This window comes from Taudactylus pleione, unplaced genomic scaffold, assembly GCF_031769625.1.
Source record: "Taudactylus pleione unplaced genomic scaffold, aTauple2 ptg000682l, whole genome shotgun sequence".
NCBI lineage: Eukaryota > Metazoa > Chordata > Amphibia > Anura > Myobatrachidae > Taudactylus > Taudactylus pleione.
This window is the reverse complement of record NW_028285084.1, coordinates 2,447,023-2,474,708: the sequence shown is the minus strand read 5'-3', so window position 1 is coordinate 2,474,708 and position 27,686 is coordinate 2,447,023. Positions and strand designations below refer to the sequence as shown.

At 41.6% G+C, this 27,686-nt stretch overlaps 1 protein-coding gene across 1 annotated transcript in view; it reads right to left on the bottom strand.

The window, feature by feature from the left end:
- Window positions 1-27,686, bottom strand: part of ACACA (acetyl-CoA carboxylase alpha) — a 532,248-nt gene that overhangs the window by 21,492 nt on the left and 483,070 nt on the right. The window contains exons 52-53 of the mRNA XM_088455952.1: window positions 22,135-22,289; window positions 21,847-22,017 (exon numbers count right to left, since the gene is read on the bottom strand). Of these exons, the coding sequence (XP_088312078.1) occupies window positions 21,847-22,017; window positions 22,135-22,289 (326 nt within the window). The remainder of the gene's footprint in view (window positions 1-21,846; window positions 22,018-22,134; window positions 22,290-27,686) is intronic.

The window sequence follows — 27,686 nt, the reverse complement described above, 5'->3', positions numbered from 1 at the left end:
AGCCTAATGCACTGGTGGAGATAAAAGAATGATAATTGTACATATTCAAAATAATAATAAACCCCTCCCACCTTGCTGATAATTATCCAGATAAACTCCTTACAATTAAAAATCCTGAAAACTTGAGTCAAAGTGAAAAAAACAAAACAAAAATGAGTTGAAGTTGTCAGCCTCAGGATCTGTTGATAACAGGATATTTATAGGGACTACAATCATTCTGATAAGTTACTAGCACTTTATAGCTTTGGCACAAAATACTTTAAATATTTACAATTTTGCAGTGACTTGATACATTAGCACAGGGGTTCCTAAACTCAGTCCTCTATGCACCCTAACAGTCCAGGTTTTTAGGATATCCATACTTAAGCACAGGTGACTTAATTAGCGACTTCAGACAAAAATGTTTGAGTCCGCTGGTACCGTAAGTGTCGCATACAGCTGTACTTACCATGAGTAATTCACTGTTAAATTGGATCAAGCCCATAGAATCATTTTGTTTAAAAAATCTTAATAAAATTTTTACTCTTCAAAGTAGCCACGTTTATCAGTCAAAACCTCAGAATAGACCTTTGGCATTTACAATGGAAATTAAATAGTGTTGCCAAAATTCCCTGAAATATGTTTCACTTATACGTTGCTTTGCTTTCGCCCTTCTGTCTAGTTCATCACAAACCAACTTGATGGGGTTTAAGTCTGGAGACTGTGCTGCTCATTGCATGAAATGAAGCTTACATTTTGTTCTTTTCCTCAAAAGGTAGAACTGACATAGCCTGGAGGTATGTTCTTTGTCATCTTCTTATTGTCGGATGAACCATTGACCAACTAGGCGTAAACCATAGTACTGCACGGCACTACATAATGTTGCCATAGCCCTTTTGATTCAGGGTGCCAGTCACTGTGTGTAAATTGCTGACTCTGGACCCAGCAAGAGAGTTTTAGATCATCATGCTGCTCCCTCCATGTGTGGCAGTTGATGTCCCAAATTAATTTACTAAGAGGTGGCTTGTAAAAGCCACAGCTTCATGGCGTGTTTATGCTTTAAGTTTTAGGTGGTCAATGCTTTTAACTGTAAAACATGCCATCCTTTCACCTAATCTATGGCCTAAAAAAGCCCTATGTGATGGTCAAATATTTCAAATTTTGATTCATCTGTCCATAAAATCATCTTCCATTCTTCAGTAGGCCACTGATGGTGCTTCAAGGCCCAGGCAAGTCTCTGTTTCATTACTGCAGACCAGCTGTATGATCTTAATGCATTACTTGTTCCCTGTTAAGGCATTTTATATAACTATGAAATTTACATTATTTTTCAGTCTTTGCAAACCTAATTCCAAAATTTTTTTTTTTTTTTTTTTTTACCTCTACCTGGTTATCTCTTACTTTCGTACCACTTTAGGTTATTCACTGGACTTCAACTGCTTATATTTAAATAAAAATGGGGGTGCGCTAAAATTTTTACCATACATGGAGAAAGTTGTGCGTGATAGTTAAAATAAGCACAACAACATATCTAGGCATTCTCTAAGATGAGCAAATTATTACGTTAACACATTTTACACTTTCAGGCCATGTTCCTTCTCCCCTTGTTTAATAGATTGATCTAATAACTGTATGAACAGCAGTCAACATAAGGATGGCAACCACTAATATGATTAAAAAATGTATACAGTAAATGAAAAAAGTTGCTGCCGACTAAGAACTTTCTGCAGATACTATTGTTTTACAGTATCTAGGCCACAGGCACCTATCATATCTTATTATAGTGTGTGTGTTTATAAACATGCACACACACTGATTTTTACTTTTTTAATATATACTCAATGGTATTTTGTTTGTATAATCTATAATTGTTATTACTAATTTCTGGAACAAAAATAAATCAGTAAAATCATTTCGTAAGTTCATAAAATAAAAATCTGAAAACCTGTCCAAAGTATGGTATAAACTAGTAACTGTAGGTGAATATATAAATGGTGCCCCATGATGCAATCATTAGTGTTTGCCCATCAACAATTAGCATTGCCCGTTAGCAATCAGACAGTAATGCCTCTGTAGATGCAAACACTAACCAACATATTAGACATTCACTTTATCACACAGTTATCATTGAGATTACTATTTTATCTCACTTATTTAGCCTCTTGATCACCTACTACCCATTGTTTTGTCTTTAAACATGTTGCTGTCTTTTTTGCTAGTTGCTATTTTAAAGCAAATCAATAAATGTTATTAAGTTTTGTTACATAACATAACAGTAAGTATACCATTCAGAAGGAACACCTTTCCTTATTTTTATTTTCTCAAATGTCTTACATTGATGGCATCTCTCTAACAATGGGCATTATACAGGGGGGCAGACTAATATATGTCAGGTCGGTTAGGGAAGAGATCATTAGATAACTTAACAGATCATGCATGTTGAAGAAATGTGGTATTCGTCCCCTATCAAACAACATCATTACAAGACATTACTTAAATGTAAAAATTCCACTCTGAAAAAAGTTCAATGTGTTTTTGAATAATATTATTGATCCTGATCACAATATCATGTATTTTTCTTCAGGATGCTATGCGAGTTAGGGTGTATATGCAGCTATACTGAAGTCTACTGGCTACATGGTGCCATGTGCGGCCACACTGAGGTATTTCCGTCATGTCGTGTTCATATGAGAACATATTCTGGTATGTTAGGTGGCAATACAAGGGGACATTTGGGTCTTAAGTGAACATTATGTATTAAAATGTATATATTAAACTAAAACAAAGTACATTAGTCTTACCGTAGTGCTGAAGTATTTGTTCTTTGTTGCAATAATTTAGACTATTCCATGTGCTATACATATATTGTTTTCTATAATGGCATATTAGCAAAGCATTGTGACAGGGCAGAACACATATATTACCTTCAATTAAATTCAGCACTGTATGGCTTATACCAGGGGTTGCCAACCCTGGTCCTCGAGAGCTATCAACAGTGCATGTTTTATAGGTCTCCTCACAGAATCACCAGTGAAATAATTAGCTCTACCTGTGGAACTTTTCAAATGAGTTAGTGAGTATTGAATACACCTGTGCAGCAGCTAGGTGGTCTGGAAAACGTGAACTGTTAGTAGTTTTCGAGGACCGAAGTTGGCAACCCCTGGCTTATACACAAAAGTGCCAAAAGGCATGGGATAGTTGCCTGGTATCGTGCAGACACCCTCTAACCCGGCAAAATACAGCAACTCGATGGAAGACCTTTGAAGAGATGTAGACCCATGCCGTCTGGATAGCTTCCTATAGCTTCCTGATATTTGTAGGTGCAGATTCTTGGGTATGAATGGATTTCTCCATCACATCCCATAAATGCTCGATTGTGTTAATGTCGGGCAAACGTGGTGGCCACACCATTAGTCAGAACTCTCCAGAATGCTCCTCAAACCAATTGTGGACAACTTGGGCCGATGATACGGTGCATCTACCAGTTGGAATATTGTATCGTTGTGGGGTTACATGAAGTCCACAAAGGGCTGAAAATGGTCATAAAGCAATTCAACAAAGCAGTTCCCGGTCAATGATGTATTTAGGCAAAGCAGCAGAACCAACCCATGCCACATGCACACCCCACACCATTATAGAACCACCACCAGCCTGCACGGTGCTTTACTGACAACTGGGGCCATGGCCTCCATGGGGTCTGCGCCACACCCGAACCCTACCATCAGCCCAAAACAACTGAAACCATGACTCATTAGACCACCATGGTCCAATTAGCAATGTCATGAGCCCAGATGAGTCGATGTGTCAAGTGTCAATGTTAACAGGGGCATTATGGTGGGTCTTCTGCTCTCATATCTCATGGAAGCTAAAGAACGCTGCACTGACCTGCTGGATATGCTCCTGAGGTCTGGTACCTCCTGAATTGAATGTGGGTGGGATTTGAGCCAGTGTCACTTGTCTGTTACCACAGACAATGCTGGCCAGACGCCGCTGGTCATAATCATTAAGATCCATGGTCGGCCACTGTGCTGTCCAGGGTGGGTGGTAATGCCTTCCATGAGGTATTCCCAGTACACACAAGACATCATTGATTGAAGAATGTTGCATGTCCGCACAACTTCGGAAATGGAATATCCCATCAGTCGGGCACACACTGTCATGCCCCGTTCCAACTCCGAGGCCTTGCCATGAGCAGTCTAGCCGATGTTCAGACTGACTCACAAGATGTCAAATTACAAATTATGCAGGTCTAGGCATTTGCCTCTACACTCTACATACTGCTATCCCATGACTTTTGACATTAGTGTACAATTATGGCAATCACAGTAAAAATAAAAAGTTGGCATGTGTAGATTAAATTTGGGGAGTAAAGGAAAACAGGGATTTTGTGTGAATTATGGTGTTTGGCCTCAACCACACCTATTATCTTTGTTCCATTATCTAGTATGCATATTTTATCTGTGTTCCTCTCACCCCATCTCACTTGTTCCCCTCAACTCCCCGTCTCCCTCTCTCACATCTCTATCCTCCCCCCCCCCCCTCATTCTTTATCCCTCATCTCTATTTCTGGGTTGTGCATTAAGACATTGCCTGGGCATCCAATGTGTGCCAATTTCCAAACTATCAAACCACATAGTAAAACTAGATATTCAACATCTGGTTTTACCTTTTTACATTTTGTAACAGCCCAGCCAACTAAACATCGTCCATAGTGGTCCAATACTGAAAGCACTATAAATGTCAGCATACACTTAGGGCCGGACTCAATTAGCCTTGTTAATTTACCGCACGTGGAAAAGGGTGATAGTCTCAGACTTTAAAGCAGCTTTTAGCTCCCCAGGTGCAGACAATTTTTTTTACCTGCAAACCCGGACCGTGGGCTAATGGAGAGGAACACTGGCAACTGACGAGAGCACTCTGGCTAGGTGCCTACTTATCTTGCTATGGGTCTTATACAGCCACTACTGGAGACATGTCAGTGCATCAAGTTTTGAAATTTCACTATACCTGCCTTCTGCAATTATACTTTATATGGCAATATATCAAACGACCGGACCGAACAATTTAACATTGCCAACCAAACCATTCAGAAGCAGCACTTTACACAGCCTATTACAATGACCTGAATAGAGCTAACAACTTGGCGAAAAATATCTAAAGGACTAGTCTCAGAAATATTATAGTTCCTACTTGCTACCTCAGTACATTCACAGACCTTTATAAACCATTTTTGGAGATTTTCACATATAGGGGTCTATTCTCAGGCGGACCCTGATAATTAACATTCCTAATCACGGTGAGCGCCGGATCAATTCATTACTGCTCCGGCGCAGAGACAGCTGATCCAAAATCAGCTGTCTCCTCCAACGATTTCACTGCTCCTTTCAGAGCAGTGAAACTTAGCACTGCCAAGTGTGACTCGGCAGTGCTACAACAGCCCCATTTCTTGTGGGTTTTGGAATAATTGTTTTATGCGTTATTCTTATAGAGATTAATAAATGTGATGTTTTATGTACTGTATAAATGAAAAAAACTTCTGGGAGTCTCTGTACAAATACATCTATACAAGCGCAGGCAATAAATTTATTTTACTTTTCTTTGTGAAGGTTTGCATGCCTTCTTTACATAGATAGCAACTTTGTATATATGTATGTCTGATGGAGTTTAAGCACCAGTGACAACTCTTTTCTATTACTCGGTCTCAGGGTTAAGTTAAACCAGTTTGTGTGTTCAATAACCCACACACATTTCATACACTGTGGCCAGCTGATTTTCACAGTGATGTTTATTCCTTGCTTTTTGTAATCACAAGTATGACCAGAGTGCCACACATACAAATAAAATAATGAGTGCTTGGTCTTCATTGTGAGATACCCAAAGGACATAGGGCCTGATTCAGCAAGGATCGCAATTGCAAAGCTGCATGCAGGCTATAGATATGATGTATGAATGCAGGCAGCTAATGCAGCAGGAGTTGTATGACACCCCCTGCTGCATTTGCGATGCCAGCACTGCGACGGAGGTTTGCAGGCTTTGATCACCACCGCGACCAGTGGCGGCTCCAGAGGTGGGGCTGCAGCGCAATCCAAAATTCAAATAGGGGAGGGACACAAACTACCAGTGACTCCTGGCCGGCGATGTTTGGCAGCGTCTGGAATGGCAGTTGTGTGCTCCCCTATTTGAATTTTGGACTGCGCTGCAGCCCCACCTCTGGAGCCTCCACTGATTGCGACTATCAGCTTACTCAGGCTGGCCGGTTTGCAAGCCCAGCAGACTGTGTACGTCCACTTAGTCCCTGGGCTGGCCACTCTCGGAAAACGGGACCACCCCCACCCACGCACCTTAAATACTTCTGCTGGTAAATCAGGCAGGGGCATTCAAGGGCTTGCAGCAGGACCATTCTGCACACTTGTGGAATGGGTCCTGCGCACATGCAGATTCCCGATAATCAGGGATCTGCATTCAGCAGTTCACATCAGGCTCATAGTCTGAACGCTACCCCAATAGGCAGCATCTGACAGTGCAATAACCATGAGGAACTCAGATAATCAAAAATGAAACAGACGCAGAGTATCAAATTGAGGTGGTCAAAAACAGATCAGGTCGGTAAAGGTTGGTCAGTCAGTAAACTTAGAGTAGGTACATACAAGGGAAGGAACAAAGCCTGGTAGCCAGATTAACTGCAATACATTAATGTGTAAATAGAGAAGGTACCAATTCAATCACTGCAATGTATACTGAGTATACATTTACATCCAACACATGCTGATATCAGAGTTGTGGGTAGGGATGGTTTGCAACCATCAATGGTCTATAGCCAAGGCAAGTGTTTTTTCCTTTAATGGTGGTACCCAGTGTGGAGAAAACATTGGCGGTGGTGGTTCGATGGTCGATGTCTGCACAGCACTCAGCCATAGATGGCTAACTGTCAATGGTTTAATCCCAATGGCTATAAATCATTGTTGATGGTATGGCCTTTGATGGCCATCACTAGTTGTGGGGGCAACTGTTACAGTATATGAAAAACACCCTAAATAAAATAACCGCCATGCTTTAAGAATGGTAATGGGGGGTATCCACTAAGCAATTTAAACAAGCGATTGCACAATAACGTCATTATCGTGCAATCGCTTGCAAATCGCGCATGCATCGTGGATGTTTTGGACGGAAGTGACCCACGATGCGCGTACCCGCGGGTCGCTTCCGACATCCGACATCGCCCGTACATGCAGGTCAACCTGACGATCTCGTCAGGTTCTGCATGTACGGGATGAGGTATGTCCCGGGACTGAACGAGTGAACGTTCAGTCTAGACACATCACTAGCTATACAAACGACAGCACGATTGCAATGTCGCAATCGTGTTGTCGTTTGTATATCGCTAAGTGGATTCCCCCCATAACTGTTGTGTTAATGTCATGAAAATCATTTAAAGGAGGTGGGGTAACCATCCACATAAACACACTTTAAATGGGGCAGAACAGTAAAAAACATTTTAAGAAGCTCGGCTATTGCTTGCAAAGTGTATTCATTTTATTAATACCAGAGGAATACACTGTTTATAACAGCTAGCAAATCCTCAACTAAAAAAATATTTGTGCCAAGATATGAATGTGATGCTTTACCATTCATATAGTACAATTCCATAGTGAGCAGCTATGATTAACTACATCATAAAGCTATTATAATGCAGAAAAGTGCAGCCTAGGGAGCTTTGCATACATTATAATATGTGATATAAAACAGGACACTGGTCCGCTGTACAAGAATCTACTTTACTCAACTCAGTAATCAAGCGATGAATATTGTGTTTTCCAGGCACACTATTTTTCTATATTTAATCTACAAAATAAACAATGAAGTCCATTATATGTAGGTATCTCATATGCAGACATTTAAAATTAGTCAGAAGGGAGATAACCTTTAGTGGGTAAAGTAAGGTGTGGTTAGCAAATAGGGATATATCAATTGGTTTCACTGTATCGTTTACACCCTGAAGGTATAACCAGTAGATCCTAGTCATTGGTGATCAGTTAAAATATATTGCCAGGGAGCATTACACAATCTAGTTGTCTAGGCTTTTTATTCCAGGACATGTGGTCAGGGGCGTGACCAAAACCGCAGTAGGGTAACAACCTTTATAATGTCAGATTTTGGCTGTTTTTTTACAACTCTATTAAAGACAGAAAAATTATTTTGTAATTGAATAGAAGAAAGTCAGGGCTTTCACCAATTTTCGCCAACGTGTAGCTAATTGAATCGGCCCCTAAACATCACCAATCAAAATAAATACACAATGTGCCTGGTGACAAGCTAAGTAAAGTAAACTTACTTGGAAAATGAGTGACAGCCTGAGAAAGGCATTGGCACAGAAACACACACACGTTTGCCATAAGACTGCAGAACTGCAGAATGCACAGCACATAGAGAATCTGACTGACTGGTGACTGCAGAGCACATTCACCAGAATCACCACCATACTGCGCAGGAATCTGCTGTAGCACAGGTTCAGGCTGACTGATGCACACAGAGCTGTAACTAGATATATCTGGGAGACAGTTAGCTAACTAGCAACCTGGATTGCCAGACCACATGTGAGAGGCTGATAAAAGGTGTGTCAGTTTCCAGTTTCTTGAGTCTCTCTCTCACTGTCTGGGGAGCAATTTGCGGCCTGGAGAGAGAGAGACTATTGTTTGTGATTGTAAGCGCCATACTAAAATTGATGTTTTGTTGTGAGTTTGTAGTCAGAACGGGACAGGCTAGAATTTATTTTTATCACATAATCTTAGCTCTGGCCCCTCCCTACAGACCGCAATTCCCGGTGATATTATCTCCCCCATCCTGCCCACTTCACTAGGAAGTGGGTGGGACGAGAGAGATCCTGCCACTGTTCCGGCAGTGTGAAGGACTGCCCGAAAAATCTGGAGCCTCTTGCACCTACTGGGAAATTAGGCAGTATGGATAAAAAAACACAGTATGTCATCTCTTTGGTACCAGATGATCAATAATATACCTTTAAATGTTAGAGGTGGTAATTGGAGGCCAGCATCTATTACACTGCGAGGCAACCTGGATAGACAGAAGAAGCAGTAAGCAATTTCTGCTAGTACAATTCACTGTTCGACACATGTTTACTTTCCAATATGAACCACTCTTAGTTACAGTCGTCTTTAATGTTCAGCTGTTTAAACAGCCTATTCTGAATGTTCAACTGTTTTATTCACTTACACTGTTATCCAGTTAAATGTTTATTCACTAAAAATAATTAAAATTGAACAGCCTATTCTGACATTTTTTGTAATCTCCTATTCTGTATCTGTTTCACCCTACTTCAAACTACTACTTTAGGACCCTCTTTATTCATTTAAAAAAAAGTTAAAGTATGTTTTTATCTTAAGACACTGCTGAGGTCTAGCCTCATTCATGGCATACACTAATCATGAGAAGTATTTGAAGTTGACCTAAGTGCACCTACATGCAGTAGTGTAACTTGAAGGTACAAAGTGTGTATAGGGATGCAACTGGATACCTGGGACAACAGAGATAGCCTTTTAGGGAGAAAAAGGCTGCGTACTCCCACACAAAGCAGGGTAAATCCCTGTTATTGTGCCCTGTCAACATTTATGTAATTTAAATAATTGAAGAACTAAAGGCAATATATATTATGCTTGAGGTGAGTTAAACCACAGGGCTGGGAACTGACCCTTGTGCTGATCACATGACTGGTTTAGCCTATAGAGGGGTTCGAGCAGTTTTACTTGGTTTATTTAGGTCTGTGGATCAAAGGCCAAACCGCATTGACTGGTGATGATTTCCAACCCTCACTCCCTCTTTCTTGGTGATTGGTTCTTTTATAAGGTTTGTTGGATATTTTGCCATGAAAGAGTAGCAGACTGGGTGGAAGTATATTTGTTTTGAGGTGTACTCATTTTCGTGACTGTCAAATTGTCTGCACCATCCTTATGGGAGCAGCAACACCTCCCCACTAGGATGGGTTGTCAAATTTAGAAGGGGGAGTTGAATACCCTAACTTTGTGTTGTTAGAGGCACCCTGGGCAGTCTCCATCTACAATGCATGTTATTGTTAGTTGTTAATTGCTGGGGTTTTGCTGAATTCTATCAGTTCTTTCTTCACCACCAAACAGTGTTTTTTACATTTGCATATAATAGCTGACAGTTATAATGCCAAATATATGTCTTTGTGTTTTTATTTTATAAGATGTTTAGTTTATATTATGTGACAGGCACATGGGACACCCTTTAGCTGATAAGAAGTTTTTCATCAACGATGCTTGTGCACCAATTCTGCATTTAGCAAATAACACCATTGATCCATACAACACTTTAAATCAGCAGTTGGAAATTGCCACACATACATGGATCCTTATAAGTAGAGATGTGTGCCAGACCATTTTTGCTGGTTTTGGTTGTAAATCATCATCGGTTTTTATTTTGACAAAACGCAGTGACTGGTTTTGGATTTTTTCCAAAAAATGTCAAAATAAACTTAAATCACATAATTTGAGCCTTTTTTGTTCCTAGAGTATTAATAACCTCAATAACATTCATTTCCACTCATTTCTAGTAAATTTTAACCACCTCACAGCTCACAATATTGTTTTAATCCAGCTTAGGCCAAAAGGTTGCACCTGGCTGGCAGGCTAGCTAAGCTAAGCGACAGCAGTGGGCAGGGCTGGATTGGCCATTGGGCACTTCTGGCAAATGCCAGAAGGGCAGATGGGCTGATGTGGCTGCCGCTGAGCGCAGGCTTACCCGGCCGGCACTGCAGTGATCAGCGTTTACCTTGTTTTTTTCCGCGGCTGCATCAGTGTGTAATGACAGCGTTACACGACCATCGGCCGTGCAGCTGGAGGTTATTTAGCCAGCTAATGCGCTGCCTGGTGTAAAGTGCGGCCGCGTCATGATGCGGCCGGGTTCTATGCGCGGTGGGGGCGGGACCTAGCCATTAGCTCCTGTGAGCTGACTGCAGGGGGGCTGACTGGTGCGCGACAGGCGCCGTGACAAAATGCTGAGATCCACTGGAGACTCTCCAGCGGAGTGTCACGTGCGGTCACCGGGAATCTCAGTGGACTGGACCGACGCCATCTTCAGACCACTTGAGCTGCTGCTGACAGCCTGACACAGACACCAGCTGAGATTGCAGGAAGACCTCAGACAAGCATGTGTGCAGTCACAGTGAGTGTGCACAATTTTTATTCCCCTTGGTGTGGTGGGTGGGCTACTCTGTGGGGACGACTACTACTGGGGCCACTGCATAGGGGGTACTACTACTGGGGGCACTGTATAGGGGGGGGGGGAGCTACTACTGGGTGGACTACTACCATGGGCAATGCATGGGGGGACCACATCTGGTGGCACTATATAAGGGGCAATACATAGGGGGACCACTACTGAGGGCACTGTATATGGGGACCACTACTGGGGGCACTGCATAGGTGGGGTGGCTGCTACTGGGGGCACTGTATAGGGGGGAGGCGCTACTAGGGCACTGTATAGGGGTGCCGCTACTAGGGGCAGTGCATAGTGGGGACTACCACTGGGGGCACTGTATAGGGGGGACTACTACTGGGGGCATTGCATAGGGGAGACCACTACTGGGGTCACTGCATTTCCCCCTATTCCTTCTTTCTCTTTCCCAGGTTCCCCTCTTTCTCCTATGTCTCTCCCGTCTTCCCCCTATTCCTTCTCTCTTTCCCAGCTTCCCCTCTTTCTCATATGTCTCTCCCTTCTCCCCCCTATTCCTCCTCCCTCTCCCCCAGGTTCCCCTCTTTCTCCTATGTCTCTCCCTTCTCCCCCTATTCCTACCCTCTATCTCCCAGCTTCCTCTCTTTCTCCTTTGTTTCTCCCATATCCCCCTATGCCTTCTCTTTCACTCCCAGCTTCCCCTATTCCTCCTCTCTCTCCCGTCTCCCCCTATTCCTTCTCTCTCTTTCCCAGGTTCCCCTCTTTCTCCTATATATCTCCTGGTCTCTCTCTCCCCCCCTATTCCTCCTCTCTCTCCCCCTATTCCTTCTCTCTTTCCCAAGTTCCCCTCTTTCTCCTATGTCTCTCCCGTCTCCCCCTATTCCTACCCTCTTTCTCATATGTCTCTCCTGGCTTCCCCTATTCCTTCTTTCTCTCTCCCTCCCATCTCCCCCTATTCCTCCTCTATCTTTCCCAGCTTCCCCTCTTTCTCCTCTCTCCTGTCTCCCCCTATTCCTCCTCTTTCTCCCATCTCCCCCTATTCCTCTTCTCTCTCCCCCTATTCCTCTTCTCTCTCCCAGGTTCCCCTCTTTCTCCTATGTCTCTCCCGGCTTCCCCTATTCCTTCTCTCTCTCCCAGCTCCCCCTATTTCTCCTATGTTTCTCTTCCCACTTCCCCTATTCCTCCTCTCTCTTGTCTTTCCCTATTCCTTCTCTCTTTCCTAGGTTCCTCTTTTTCTCCTATGTCTCTCCCATCTCCCCCTATTCCTCCTCTCTCTCCCAGCTTTCCCTCTTTCTCCTATGTTTCTCCCAGCTTCCCCTATTCCTTCTTTCTCTCAAGCTCACCCTATTTCTCCTATGTCTCTCTAGCTTCCCCAATTCCTCCTCGCTTTCTCTCGGCTCAACCTGTTCCTTCACTCTGTCGCGGCTCTCCCTATTTCTGCTCTCTCCCGGTTCAATCTATACCTTCTCTGTCTCCCCCTATTTCTTCTCTCTCTCTTCCCACTCCCCATATTTCTCCTATGTCTCACCTGGCTCCCCATATTCTCTCTCTACCCCAGTTCCTCCTATTACTCCTCTCTCTCTCCTGGCTGCCCCCTTTCCTCCTCTTTTTCCTGTCTCCCTCTATTCCTTTTAGTATGTTGCTATTTCAATCCTGCAGATCCATGTAGTATTAATATTAATTGTATACAATATATTGTTTATAATATTTATATTTTATAATATTTGTTATGTGCAAATACTCATGTTTGTGTATGTGATTAAGGGACACTATTGTGTGACATAACGTGAAAAAGGGACACTGACGTAATGTGAAAATGGGACACTACTGTGTGTTGTAACATGAAAAAGGGACACTACTGTCGGATAAAAGGTGAAAAAGGACACTACTGTGTGATGTAACATGAATAAGGGACACTACTGTGCAGTGTAGTGTGATGAAGGGACACTACCGTGTGGTGTAATGTGACTAAGGGACACTACTGTGTGATAACATGACTATGGAGTACTACTGTGTGACGTAATGTGAAAAAGGGTCACTACTGTGTGACGTAATGTGAAAAAGAGACACCACTGTGTGACGTAACGTGAAAAATTAGGTGGCTACGCCCCTTCCCAGCAAGCCCACACCTGAATTTTTTTCTTCCTGCTTCACCTATGGATGGCGGCACACATGATCTTTTGTCAAAATGTGTAGTTACAGCTCTGCTTTGCTGTGCACAGATGTGTCCTCTGCATTCAGCACCCCTTTCCTAAAAAAGTCCTACAGTGAATACTATCTAATCTTCTACAACTGCTACACCAGGGCGTGGGAAAATGCCTTCCCCTTTCGTTGTGTTGACCTACAACAGTGAAGTGCCAGCTTTACCTATAGATATCTGTCCAATCTGTCTGGTGGGAAAGAAAATCTGGTCCATTTTCCAGCATCTGGGAGCAAATTTCTATTGTAATTTGCTCCCATACATTCCCAGATTTTCTGTCCCACCACAGGAATTGGACAGATATATCTATAGGTGTGTACACAGCTTAACAGAACCAACACAATACCAAATGTTTGACTCTCCTGCAGGATGTGCTCTGTTGTATGTATTTTAATAGAGAATAATGTATACTTGTCTGTTGTTCTAAGATTAATTATATATGTAAGAGCATAGACTAAGAAGTGGGAGGGGTCAGGAATAATAAAGGGAGGAGCAGTGGCGTCACAAGGTGGGTGCGGGGGGTGCGGCCCGCACCCGGGTGTCACCCGCCGAGGGGTGACACCAAGGTGCAGGCTCCCCTTCAGTGACGGGAGCCGGGTGCTGCACTATAGCATTAAGTGCAGCGCTCGGCTCCTGTCAGTGAGGGAGCCGGCACTGTCCATGCCCGCACCTCCTGCACCCCCCACGCCATTGATACATAATGTATCATACATTTTTTTTTACCGCGGCCACGGCAGGGTAAGCGCCGTGAGGCCACGCCCCTCCCGAAGGTCCAATATGTGAGGCCACGCCCCCAACACACCCCCTCCTGAAGACCACGCCCCCATTTCGGCGATTGTGACGTGCAAGGTGTCCCTCCCCGCACCGGGTGTCACCGCGGGGAGGGACGCCACTGGGGAGGAGTCTATGCCAGCCAGATGCTGACACAAGGTGAGCCTGTGAGCTCTTTAAATGCCAGGGCCTATTTTTAGTCCCAGTCTGGCCCTGGCAGTGGGTGGCACAAACATGTAGCAGTTCAACTTCCAACATGGCTCATAAGGTAACAATTCTTTTCACTTATCAAGAGGCCTGAGGGAGATAGAGTATGTATGTAGTTGAAGGCAGGGAAAGGAAGGGTAATTCGTAGTAAATTTAATTACATTTTTTTATTCCAAAGCAAATTTATGAGGGAGGAAGGGAGAGCATGGGTGAACAACATGTCCCATGTTACTCCCACAAAATCAACTTGGTGCTTAAGAATATAGGGGCAAGCATGAGATGCTGTCTGTAGCCATAAACATTTCTGGACATTTTCAGCATTCAGCAACTGCATGTTGAACAATTCAGTGTCTGTGGCAGTTCAACTTCCAACATGGCACATCAGGTAACAAGTGTTTATTAATTAAGAGGCCTGAAGGCAGGGAAAGGAAGGGTTGATTCATAGTAAATTTAAATTAAGTCTTAGATTTCAAAAGCAAATTTATAGGAGAGGAGGGGAGGTATTTACATCAGTTCTTGCCCCAGTTGAGCTCTTTGGTGGTCCCGATTTTTTTATTTTATTTTTAAAATTAAAGGGGCATGCAGGGAATGCCGTTGGTGGCCATAAAATTTTCTGGACATTTTTGGCATATGTCAACTACATGTAGAAGTTTTCAGTGGCTGTGGCAGTTCAATTACCAACATGGCACATCTAGGAAAGAGAATGGCACTGCAGTGGCAGGCAGGATGGCAGTTTAATAAACTATAACAATAATGTTTGATGTCTACAGAAAAAGACAGTCAGCAATGTCCCAATCAGCGCATAATGCAAAGAAAAGAGGTGCAAGATGGAATTGTCCTTGGGCCTCCCACCGACGGGAGTAATGCCAGTGTCGCACCTGCCCATTTCGATTCTTGAATGGGTGGTAGAACTATTAATGTGGCAGCACACAAAATGGAAGCTCTGAACAAGAAGAGGCAGAGGAATTATTAAAGTCTGGTACTAAACATCTCTCATCATCATGCTTCTGGAATTATGTATGAGAAGGCTGGGAGGATAGGGGGGAGAACAGCTCCAGATACCATCAAAAAATAACCTTTCCATTTGGTGCTCGAGTTGCATCTGACCAAACAAATATGATCAAGGAAAGTCAAGCCCATCTGTTGTTACACACTGGAATGAAAGTTTAAGAAAAAAGGCAACCAGGTTGGTACAAAATCTACAAATCAAGATTGAAAAAGACATAAGAGTATTTTGCAAGTACATCTATTTGAGATTTTAGTTGAAATAAATACAGTATAAAACAAAAAAGAAAGAGTCAGAGCAGCGGCACAAACGCACGGCAGTTTAAAAAAAATAGGACATTATGAAACATTGCCACACAGCAGTGGCAGACAGGATGGCAGTTTAATAAACTATAAAAATGTCAGCAAAGAAAAGAGGTGCAAGATGGAATTGTCTTTGGGCCCTTCCACCCACCCTTCTGTTGTATAAATGAAACGTCCTGTTTAATATATACACAGTTTAACAAACCAAACACTTCAGCAAAATCAACTGTCACTTGTGTCTGAAGTGATTGATTTGTTTGGGCCCCCACAAAACAAGTGTCACGCTCCGGACTATTAAAACCACTTTCTTACTTCTCCAGTGCCTGTCCAGGATAGAACAGAGGTCCGCTCACGCTGCACATTGCTCCCAGCTGGTGTTGAGGTCTGTTGGTGCTGTTCCTGCCCCATCCGCTCAGTGTCCTGTTACTGAGCATGGCTCCCCGCAGCCTCTTCTCACAGCGTGTCTTCCCAGCATGATGGCACACAGGCTGCACACCAGAGTTCCCTCCTAAACAACAGCATGTGCGCAGCCATGTTGGACACCTGATGCTCTTCCTCCACTCACAGCGCTGCTCCCAGACCAGCTGATTGCAGCATTCAATTTCTGGGGATCCTCTCCTATAAATTCCACTTCCAGACTGGCCTCTGTTGCCAGTACAACATTGCTTCTTGGTGAAGTTTATAGCTCAATGCTGAGCTCCCAGGTATTCAGGTCCCATATATCCAGTTCCTATATCTGTTAAACAAGTCTCTTATACCATCTTGCACACCAGCCTGGTTTTTACCACTGAGCCTTTTTCTTACATCCACCATCGGTTCCAGCTGATGCGTCCAACCATCGGTCTCACCCGATGCTTCCAACATTGGACTCATATTAATTAAGATCTTCAATTCATCAACATCGGTCCCAACCGATCAAGTTAATAAATTCCTTAATATCAGCCTAAGGGCCTGATTCACTAGCGATCGCAACTGCGATTACCCACACAATCGGCCGATGGTTGCATTCTGCGCATTTAACGCAGTGCAGGCAGACTCCACTGTGATTGGGACTGCGATCGCAGTGACTACGTAGACTCATTGCAGAGTGATTGACAGGAAATACCATTTGGGGGTGATGACGAGGGGTTGGTCAGCAAAACGCAGGGTGCCAGTGCATTTGAATGCCATTACAGGGACATGCATAAATTAGCCACTGCAATGCCATACGCAGCTTGGGCTTTCACTGCGTGCAATGAGGTTAGCAATTCCTGAGTGAGGTCAGACCTTGTGCAAGTGTGCGTGAGGCTGCGATTGTACTGAATGTTACCAATGGTTTCAAGACTGCTAAGTATTATGAATGCATGTAAGGTAAAGGGGGCATCCTTATGTTAGGCTGCAATGACATTGTGATTGCAATCATTAGCTTATATTCGCAGTGAGACTGCATGCGTAATCGCTATTGCGATCCTTACTGAATCAGGCCCTCTTATCAATTAAGTTCTTCAATTCATCAACATTGGTCTCAAACCGATTAAGTTCATCAATTCTTCAACATCAGATTCAAATCCATCAAGTTCTTCAAATCAACATCGGTCTAACCGATCCAGCTCTCAGTCTAGCATCATCGGTCCCAATCCGATTCTGCTCATTCATTCAGTATTATCATCTCCAGTTATCATTCCAACCTGCTGTTTAATAAAGACATTCCATTCTTGTTCTCACCTTCGGGGCCAATCATCATCCTCTGCAGCTCTTCTGCCTCCTCACAGCAATACATGAGGAAGTCCTGATTCAAGACACCCAGGTTTATTCACACCTCCCCAAGTCTCCTCTTCAGCCTCCCACGTCTGTTCCAGCACTATATACTGCTGCAACTTTGTATAATGTTCACATCAACCCTCAGGTTCATATATGTATCTGTAAATCTGGCTCTGATACTAGCCAGTGCCTCCCCAGCCATTTATCTCACCGAACATCACTGATATAAGAGGTAGAATTCCACTTGGTTACCACCTCTTGCTTCAGTTGGTGGCAGGACAAATTCAACTGGTTTTTGCAGCTGCTGCAATCTCCTCCGTGATGTGGCTGTAATGCTGTCACAATATTGGTGACGTTGTCAGAAGACACAAATCTTGAGGAGAGCCCAAGTGGGGTAAAGCCATAGCAAAATGGGTAAGCCATTTTGCTAAGACATACCTTAGTTTTTCTAAGAGGTTGTCAGCAGTATGTCTCTTAGTGAAGCTGGTGAAACACAAAGTAGCCTGCCTCTGAATAAGCGGGAGTTGTTTGTTAGATACTGCTGCGGTTAAAGATGAGTCACCCACCCAATGGGCTATTACAGTCATGTAATCTTTAGTTTGCCCACTACCACTTGACCACATATCTGTGGTTAGGTGGACAGTGGGTACATTGGCATTTTGTAGACCAATAATTAGGTTTTATTAACTTCCTGGTACAGCCGAGGAATGGCTTTTCGGGTAAAATGGAACAGAGATGGAATTTGGTGCCGGAGACACAGGACCTAAATTAACTGTGTGAAACACATTAATGGTGGATATTGGACGCATATCTAATACTAGCATAGCCATGATGGCATCAGTGATCCACTGTGCCAAATGACTTAACAGGTTTGAAGTTCCAAGATGGTTAACGTTCCTACCTCTACTCACTGTGGTTTTAAAAATGCTACAGATGGCTTGACAATTGTTGTCAGGATTTGGGTAAAAATAATTCCACACATAAGAGGTGCATTTGTTGGTCCTATGTCCAGGCATGACAATGGCCTTCCTCTTATCATAGTCAAGAGCTGCTTCCACTGGTGCCTGCATCAGCTACACAAATACCTCATCCTCTTCATCGGTGGCATTCTCAATTTCTATGTCATCAGCTATATTTGTGCTGCTCATCCCCACATTTTCAGAGGGAGCAGAAATAGTGGAAGTCAGCTTCTCTGCAAGTACAACAGTATCAGAAAGGTCAGGCTCACACATAGCACTCGTGGAAACACTTAGATCTCCTCAGGGATTTGTTACATTTCTGTTTCTGAACGCACAGTTTGTTCTACTGACTTAGTGGTTTTCATTTTTTTACACCTCTTCTACACTCAAAAGGTCAAAAGGTATTGCATCGTCATGAGAGGCAGAGGAAGATGCCTTACTGACACTTGCAGAACCACCACTCATAAATAAAGGCCTCGGCATCAGTGTTTCCTTGCCTCTACCTGTGGTAAATAGCATTTTGCTAAATTTATATATTTTTCTGCACCACACTTTCCCTTTATTAAATGTGTTTTTTTTCTTTAGCACTGTATAGTTTTTTTTTCCTTTTTTTTAGAAGCCCTGACTTAGACCCTCTATGCCCTTTAGCATTGGCTTTAGTAGATGATGCTCAAGGACTAGCATCATCATCATGACTGGTGGCAGCAGCTGCAGTATTTGGTTGCTCTTCTTTAAACTGAACATTATCCATTTTTCAATTTGCAGATTACTGCATGGCTTATATATGCACGTGAACAAAGCACACTGGGGTAAAGCGCACCAAACAGTACAAACAATAAATTTAACTTAACTATATTTTTGTTTTTGTTTTTTTATGTCAAACTGCATGGAGCCACAGGGCTTACATATGCACGTGAACAAAGTGTGCACAAGGGTAAAGTGCACCAAACAGTACAAACAATATAGTTTCATTTATATATTATTTAAAAATATATATTTTTTTAATGTCACAGCTCAATTCAAACTGTGTGGAGCCACATGAACAAAGCGCATCCGAGTAAAGAACATCACAAACAGTACAAACAATAGAATGTCATTGTTTTTGAAATTTTGCTTTTTTGATGTCGCAGCTCATTTCAAACTGCGTGGAGTCACAGGGTTTATATATGCACGTGAACGTCTTTACTGTTGGACACCGCACAGCCTACATAGAGCAAAGTATAGCACAGCATAAGGCAGCGTGCACCCCTATACACATTGACTACGAGTAGCACAGCTACTTGTGAGCCTGCATACAGCACAGCAGAGTACAGCACAGCATACAGTAGTGTGCACCGCCTATACACATTGACTAAGCAGTACATCCTTTTGTGAGTCTGGACACAGCACAGCCTATACAGCAGAGTACTGCACAGCATACAGAAGCGTGACTGACAAGAAAATGGCACCGAGACCCGTCCACAGCACCTTATATAGAATCCAAAACCCACGAGACTGACGCCACAAGGATGACGTTTTATCTCAAAGTGGAATCTGAGTCAGACGGGAAGACCCGAGCCACCACTCTGATTTACTTGGATTCCTGATGTTCCGTCGGGTTCAGATTCCAAACAATCCGAACCGCTCATCTCTACTTATAAGGCTCAAACTACAGGCATCATGCTGGCTGTGCATTTCACCTCGGCATACACACTTCTGTATATAAACATACATCTGCGGTACTTCATATACAAATTGAAGAAGTTTATCTAGTTTACACATTTGGAGAAAATAAAACATTTTAAAATTATGGAGACAGATAAAAAAAATGATTATTATTGTATGTAGAATGAGAATTTTACTTGTAGCATAGTTCATTTGCTAAGCAATACTGTTGTTAAATTGCAGTTTCATCTTAAGGTACTGATAGAGAACCGCTACAGGCTGTCTGTTATGATATTCAGTTACAAAACAAGCTCAAAAATACAGAATTATATCTACAAATAGGATGTTATTATGAAACTCTTTTTTTTTCATTAGCTATTATTGTAAACTTAAAAATACACATTATCACTGACCAGTCATGAAAACAGGCATGTAAAACAGATAAATACTGCATAATGCATTACAAAAACTAGCACATCTTCCCTTATCAGTCTAGTGACAGACCATGCACTAATACATAAATATCATGAATTAAAATATGTTATGTAAAAGCAGTTAGAATGAACAGATTACAAAAGGGAAGAAAATAAATATCTGGATAAAAATTACATTTGCTGTAAAAACCATGCACAAACCAAGGAATCCCAAAGCTTTTAGTTTGGGTGAATATTTAATACTGTTATTAATCATTTTTAATCCGTTTGCTTTTAATTAAGAAACAGCATGATGCTTTCCTATCAACATATGCCAGGGAGCAGATTAATTGTAGCTTAAGATAACTTGCCTTGATTGGTGTAATGTATTAGCTAACAAGGCACGAGCTCCTAAACACATGCAAGCGGTGCCTGTACATGCTCATGCCCTCCCCCAGCAACCACGTTTTCCCCATCTCCTTAGCCACAACTTCTGTCTGGAATATCTGGAAATGCCGATCAGCTAAACGGAGATTGGCCACTGTGAAATGCTGAGGGAGTCTGGAAGCACTGAAAGATTATAGGGAAGCAGAGCAATTCTGAATGAAAGGACTCCGTGCTGCAGAGTCATTGTGGATGTTACATTGCAAATTTACATTTAACCACAACTTGGCTCATCTCTACTTTCTTGGAAAATGGTAAAGAATGTAAGATGAGTTACAAGTGAAGTCAAATAAATAGTTCTAGCATGAATTCTCTATACAGGTATTTAAAAAAAAAAAAATGCATTTCAAAATAACTCTGTTTTACAACGTTACATACTTTGTGGATAATTTTTAGAGGTTAAAATAATCCTTTTATAATACACATCAATAGTTATTGGCCATATATTTTATTTTTTAATTTGCTTTTATTGATTTCCCAAAAACAAACAATATAGTACAATGAACAAACGATACACAAACAATAAATCATGGAAGGAGGAGGTGCAACAGTCAATGAAATGAAGCACCCAGAGATTATAATTTGCATATACATACATGAAACAGTACCAGATGTATTTTGGAGAGTACACCACTTAGCTCCTTAGACCCTCATATATTTTAATTGCAATTTATTTTATTTATTTAAATATTTTCACTATACTACTTACTTACATAGGTTATGTTGTTGTCGTACTGTACTTGTCGTTGGCTGGGATATTGTTACTATTATAGCTATAGCAAACATTTGCCAACATTCCAGGTTTGGTATATTTAGGTCATGCTCAAACAGTCAGGCCAGGATCCACCCAAACCAGAGTCTTAAATTGTAATTTTCCACTTTTTTCAGCTACAGTAGTTGGGATTGCTGGTGGGTATGGCAATGTACATAACATTGAATTTATATATAATGCAGAAACAAATGAAGAAATTCTTACCTTGACAGTTCCTTCCACTTCAACAAACCATCGTCTCAGCATGGCCTGTATTTGCCCATCCGTTAACTCAGGATTTGCAGCATGGATTTTCTTTTTTGCTACATCTTCCAAAAGTAGCCTCCGTAGCCTCCAGTAAAAAAATGTCCTTGATGTCTTCCACTCCAAAACATCCTGCATTTAATAAACCATTGAGAACAATGATAAGATTAGCGATCATTCTTGGGTACCAAAGAAAAACTTTTTTCTTGGAAATAGTCCCATGTGTGAAACATTCAGCCTGATACTTACAGTTATAACTCCCTTTTCTTGCATTCTTCCTGGTGTATCATGCAGGTCAGCAAACTGCACAGCTACTTGGTGGTAAATAGGGATCAAAAATTCTTCTCGTTCTTTAAGCTTGTTCTCCAACTCCTTGCAGTCAGCAGGACTAAGCTCTGGAGTTCCTGAAATAATTGAATATATAAATAAAAGAAAGCAGCAGTTTCAACAGTTTATATAAGGAAGGAGAGGGCAAGAAAAAAGCACCACCAATATGCTACTCTGTTGGGTCTCTTCCCACAACAGACCAATACAATACACAGGGGATGACAATAAGTGGTCCTTCAGCTGGTGTGGGACTAGACATCCCAACATGTCCTGACACAATTTTGCTAACAGGGGATGCTAAAACTGTGTCAGGGCATGCTGGGATCTGTAGTTCAACAGCAGCTGCCCACCCCTGCAAAGGAACCTGTAGCATTCTATTGGCCATATCCAATTAAATGCGAAAAACATAAGTTTTCGATTGTGCAATCTTTTCGCATCCTTTGCCAGAATGTGCCACTTTTCACCACTATTACATGTGCCGGTTTTCGTGCAATTCTAAGACGCGAAGCAGCAGTCACCTGAAAAATTCTCAATGTGTTATATGCGAAAAGTGCAGGTGAAATTGGGGAAATCTGCCTGTACCCCCAAATAAGTCAAGCTAACATAGGGTAATAGTGTAGAAGTGTGTTAGTGGCCATAAGCAAAGGAAATGGGGATCTTAAATTGTGTCAAAAATATACTGGTAGGTTAATTGGGTCGTAAAAAATTAACTCTAGTGTGTATGTGTGTGAGCATGTCATAGGTAATTTAGATTGTAAGATCCACTGGGACAGGGACTGATGTGAATGGACAATATTCTCTGTAAAGCGCTGCGGAATATGTGTGCGCTATATAAATAACTGGTAATAAATAATAAATAAATGGCTGTTATATGCATTTTTCTCTAACAGTGGAAAAATTAAAGAAAGCAAGTTTTTTGGGACAAAATAAATACTGTAGATAAATTGGGGGTGCATTAACATGGGTGCAAGCATATTTTTGTGTCATAAAAGTGCACTTTTAAAAAAATATAAAAATACACCTGCTGCAGCCACCTGCAATGTTTAAAACACATGTCCCATCCATATAGCACCCCAAAATACCTGACCCACTACTTTAACCCATTTTCCATCACTTATATTTTTTTCAATACAAAATTCACAAATCATTATTGGCAAAATTAAGCTAACTAAAAAAATATATTTAGCTAATTTGTCATTAGGAGGGGTGTCTAAAGAGTTCTACACCAAGTCCCTATATTTTTAGCCCAAAATAGGGATTTTGTTAAAGTTTTCACCTGCTCTGAGATGGTGAAAACAGTTTGCCGATTTTTGTCTATGTAGATTTTGCAGGTACGAAACGTACAGCAATTGGATAGCGTGATACGCATTTTGCGTGAAAAGAAAGTGCATGTCATGTCTAATTGGATATGGCCCTATGTTTGATAAATCCAAGTATTATAGTATATTGTTAGACTGAAAAACACTCGCTCCATAAATTAAAGGTGCCGTTGTGGGAAGTTAGGAGTAAATGATAATATAAGTAAGGGAAGGAGAAGTATGTGAGCGAAGTGGTCCCCTACTCATGAGAGCTTAACATTCTAAAGGGGAGGGGCAGACAGACAGGGGTGACACAGATGGGGTAGATAGTGAGGAAGGAGCATGGAGCAGTGGGTTGGGATGAGAACTGGAAAGTTTTGATGAAGAATTGGGTTATTTATATATATATATATATATATATATATATATATATTATTTTTTTTTTTTTTTTCAACCAATGAAGGGCTATTTATTGGGATATAAATAAGGGACAGCTATCAAATATTTTCATAAGACAGTGTGCCATTAATTAGTCATTTCCACCGAAAAATAGAAATTGGTAACATTATTTTATGATGTGGGCAAAACCAATTACCATTTTGAGATCTTAATAAAATTAAACAATTTTGTAATATACTTAAATAAAACAAAGTATTAATCGTGTACTGAATCGAGAGCTAAGTATTTGGGTTGTATTTTCTTTTTATTTAAAAACTAAAAGGTACACAAATGAAATGCTTGAGTAAATATGTGAGTCTTGAGTGTTTTTGGATGTATCTAGATTCTAGTAGTCCCTTCATCTGCAAATTGCAGTAAGTGAGCGGGGCAGTAAGGAATCAGAAGCTGTTGAAGGTACCCTGGACCTTGGTTATGTAGGGTTTGGAAAGTCAATGTTATCTGCCTCCTTATAATAAAGCAATCAATTTGTATCGAATCAGTATATTGTGATTCCTCACCTTCTGATTGGCCAGAAAGATGCAGCGATTTATGGTGGTTTTGGTCAAAACCATATAAAAACCCACCACAAAACCATTGTAAAAATTATGTATATAGACGTAGTCTACAAAACCCCATCAAAACTGAAGAAAAGTAAATGAAGTGGTTTGGTGCTTCAATTTGTTGGGTTTCAAAATCCCCAGCAAAACCACTTAGTAAATTTACCCTCAAGTGTACAGATAAGGGCGGGCACATCACAAGACGTATACAACTGTGCATACGGTTGAAAATATGCATTTTACGTATGCCCAATTTCCTTCCAACTCTGCACCAGATCCAATATGTATAAAGAGAAACCCAGGGCATATTACTTTGTACTCCATTGAACATAAAACACAATAGATATACTGCATCTGCATTCCTGTACAACCCTGCAGTGAAGCAGCAATATTCTTTGAGCCCTCCTCTGATGATAACAAACTGCATGCATGTAAGTGTTCAAGACAATAATAAATAAAGCCCCTCCTGAATGAAAAAAAAACAATGCTTGTATGAGTCATGGGTTCCCATAACATATTCCCTTAAATATGACCGGCTTAACAATTTAATCCTTCAATTGCAAAAAGAAAATGAACCATTATTCTACACACCACTTAGTTAAAATCATGTGAAAGCTAATTAAAGTACCTAATTAAACATCCACCTTACAAGCAAAGCTTCATAAGCCAAACCATTTTTTCCCTTTTTAACTGACAAACTGTTAAAATGGTTTTTGCAGTATCCGACAGACTCTCAGCCCTGCTTTTATGTCTTGGATCACATTCACTGCAGTCTTTGCAGTTGGCTCCTATCACTACTGGGTTTGCAGTGGTGCCAATAGATAGACACAACCTTATACTATCCAATGACTGATGGAACCCCAACTGACATCATCAGAGAGATTTTCTTTCAGTCTTCAAGTCAGAGCACATACAGGTCTCAATCTGATTAGGTGCGAGTTTGTTTGATGATACTCATATACATCGCACAAATGTGCGCACCGAAGATAATAAAGATGCAATTTAAACACTTTTACCTCTCATCTGCAAGTTCAAAATCCCCTCTCCCTTCAATCCAACCCCTCCACATACCTGTCACACATAATTTACACCTCCACATGTCTATCCCACATCATTTACACCTCCACATATCTGTCCCACATCATTTACACCTCCACATACCTGTCCCACATCATTTACACCTCCATATACATGTCCCACATCATTTACACCTCCATATACATGTCCCACATCACTTACACATCCACATACCTGTCCCACATCATTTACACCTCCACATATCTGTCCCACATCATTTACACCTCCACATACCTGTCCCACATCATTTACACCTCCACATACCTGTCCCACATCACTTACACCTCCACATACCTGTCCCACATCACTTACACCTCCACATACAGTACCTGTGCCACATCACTTACACCTCCACATACAGTACCTGTGCCACATCACTTACACCGCCACATACCTGTCCCACATCATTTACATCTTCCCATACCTGTCCCACATCACTTACACCTCAACATACCTGTCCCACATCATGTACACCTCTATATACCGGTCCCACATTATTTACACCTCCACATATGAGGCAATCAGAGCTTGCAGCCCGGCAGCCAATCAGCAGTGGCGGCTCCTGATTGGCTGCCGGTCTGCGAGCTTCAATTGGCCCGCGACCGGTGCAAGATTCAAATTGCGCCAGCGCTGTCTGTCCATGTCAGCTGCTGCCTGCCGATGTGCCAGCTGTAACTAACTAGCGATGTGCAAAACCAAAACACGAAGATGAATTGAAATACAAAACATGAGGGTCCGCGCACATCTCTACTTCTAACCACTCCCTGTAAAGACTGATTGTAAACCTTTCTAAACAAATTCTCTCTATTCACCAAGCTCCCCAAAAAGATAAATTTGACACATTACATTGTGGTTGCACCAATCATGTAGAAATCCAGTTTAAGGGGCATATATGTTAACATTATTTTTTCTAAAATAATCTGTAAACGGGTGTTTTCACACTCTTTTCACATTATTTTAGTATCAGATGAATTTACTAAAGGGCAATTGGAGTAGAATTCACAAAATTCTAATCCAAACCCTAATTATCACAAATTTTAGTAAGCAGATCGTATTTCCCATACGTGTAATGGGAAATGTGATCTGCCCAGATTTACAAAAAATATGTTGTGAAAAAATACCGGGCGAAGCCCTGTGATAATAACATCACCTGGAGATGGCGTTATTAGGGCTTTCCCCCGGTTCCCCAACTCTTGCTCTGCTCTGACAGGCAGAGCCGGAAGCTGGGCCCCAGTAATCAGTTGTGTTGTCTGAATAGACCAAAGGCTGATGACTGCAAAAAAAACCCCCCAAAAAACAAAAAAACCCCAAAACACTTCTCTGCATTTAGGGATCGGTGATTGGTGCTCCGGTCAGCTGTCTCCGGAAATATCATACTACAACTGCATTTTAAATGCGGATTATAGTAAATAGGGGCAAAGGACTCTATACTAAACTATTCATCCTACTCTTGCTTTTGTTCATTGAGCTATGGAAATAGAGGCAAAATTGGTTTATATATTTCTTGTAGTAAAGCTTTCAAATTATTCTGCATTTTAAATGATTTCTGACATAACAGTCACCTGTATGTCCAAAGACCAATCTTTAGATCTGCGCCACAGAAGTGGAGGAAGGGCACAAACATGTCATTGGTCATGTCATTCCTGGTAGTAAGATGGTGATAGCTTTATCATGCACAAACATGTCATTGGTAATTCCTGGTAGTAAGATGGTGATAGCTTTATCATGCACAAACATGTCATTGGTAATTCCTGGTAGTAAGATGGTGATAGCTTTATCATGCACAAACATGTCATTGGTCATGTCATTCCTGGTAGTAAGATGGTGATAGCTTTATCATGCACAAACATGTCATTGGTAATTCCTGGTAGTAAGATGGTGATAGCTTTATCATGCACAAACATGTCATTGGTCATTCCTGGTAGTAAGATGGTGATAGCTTTATCATGCACAAACATGTCATTGGTCATTCCTGGTAGTAAGATGGTGATAGCTTTATCATGCACAAACATGTCATTGGTCATTCCTGGTAGTAAGATGGTGATAGCTTTATCATGCACAAACATGTCATTGGTCATTCCTGGTAGTAAGATGGTGATAGCTT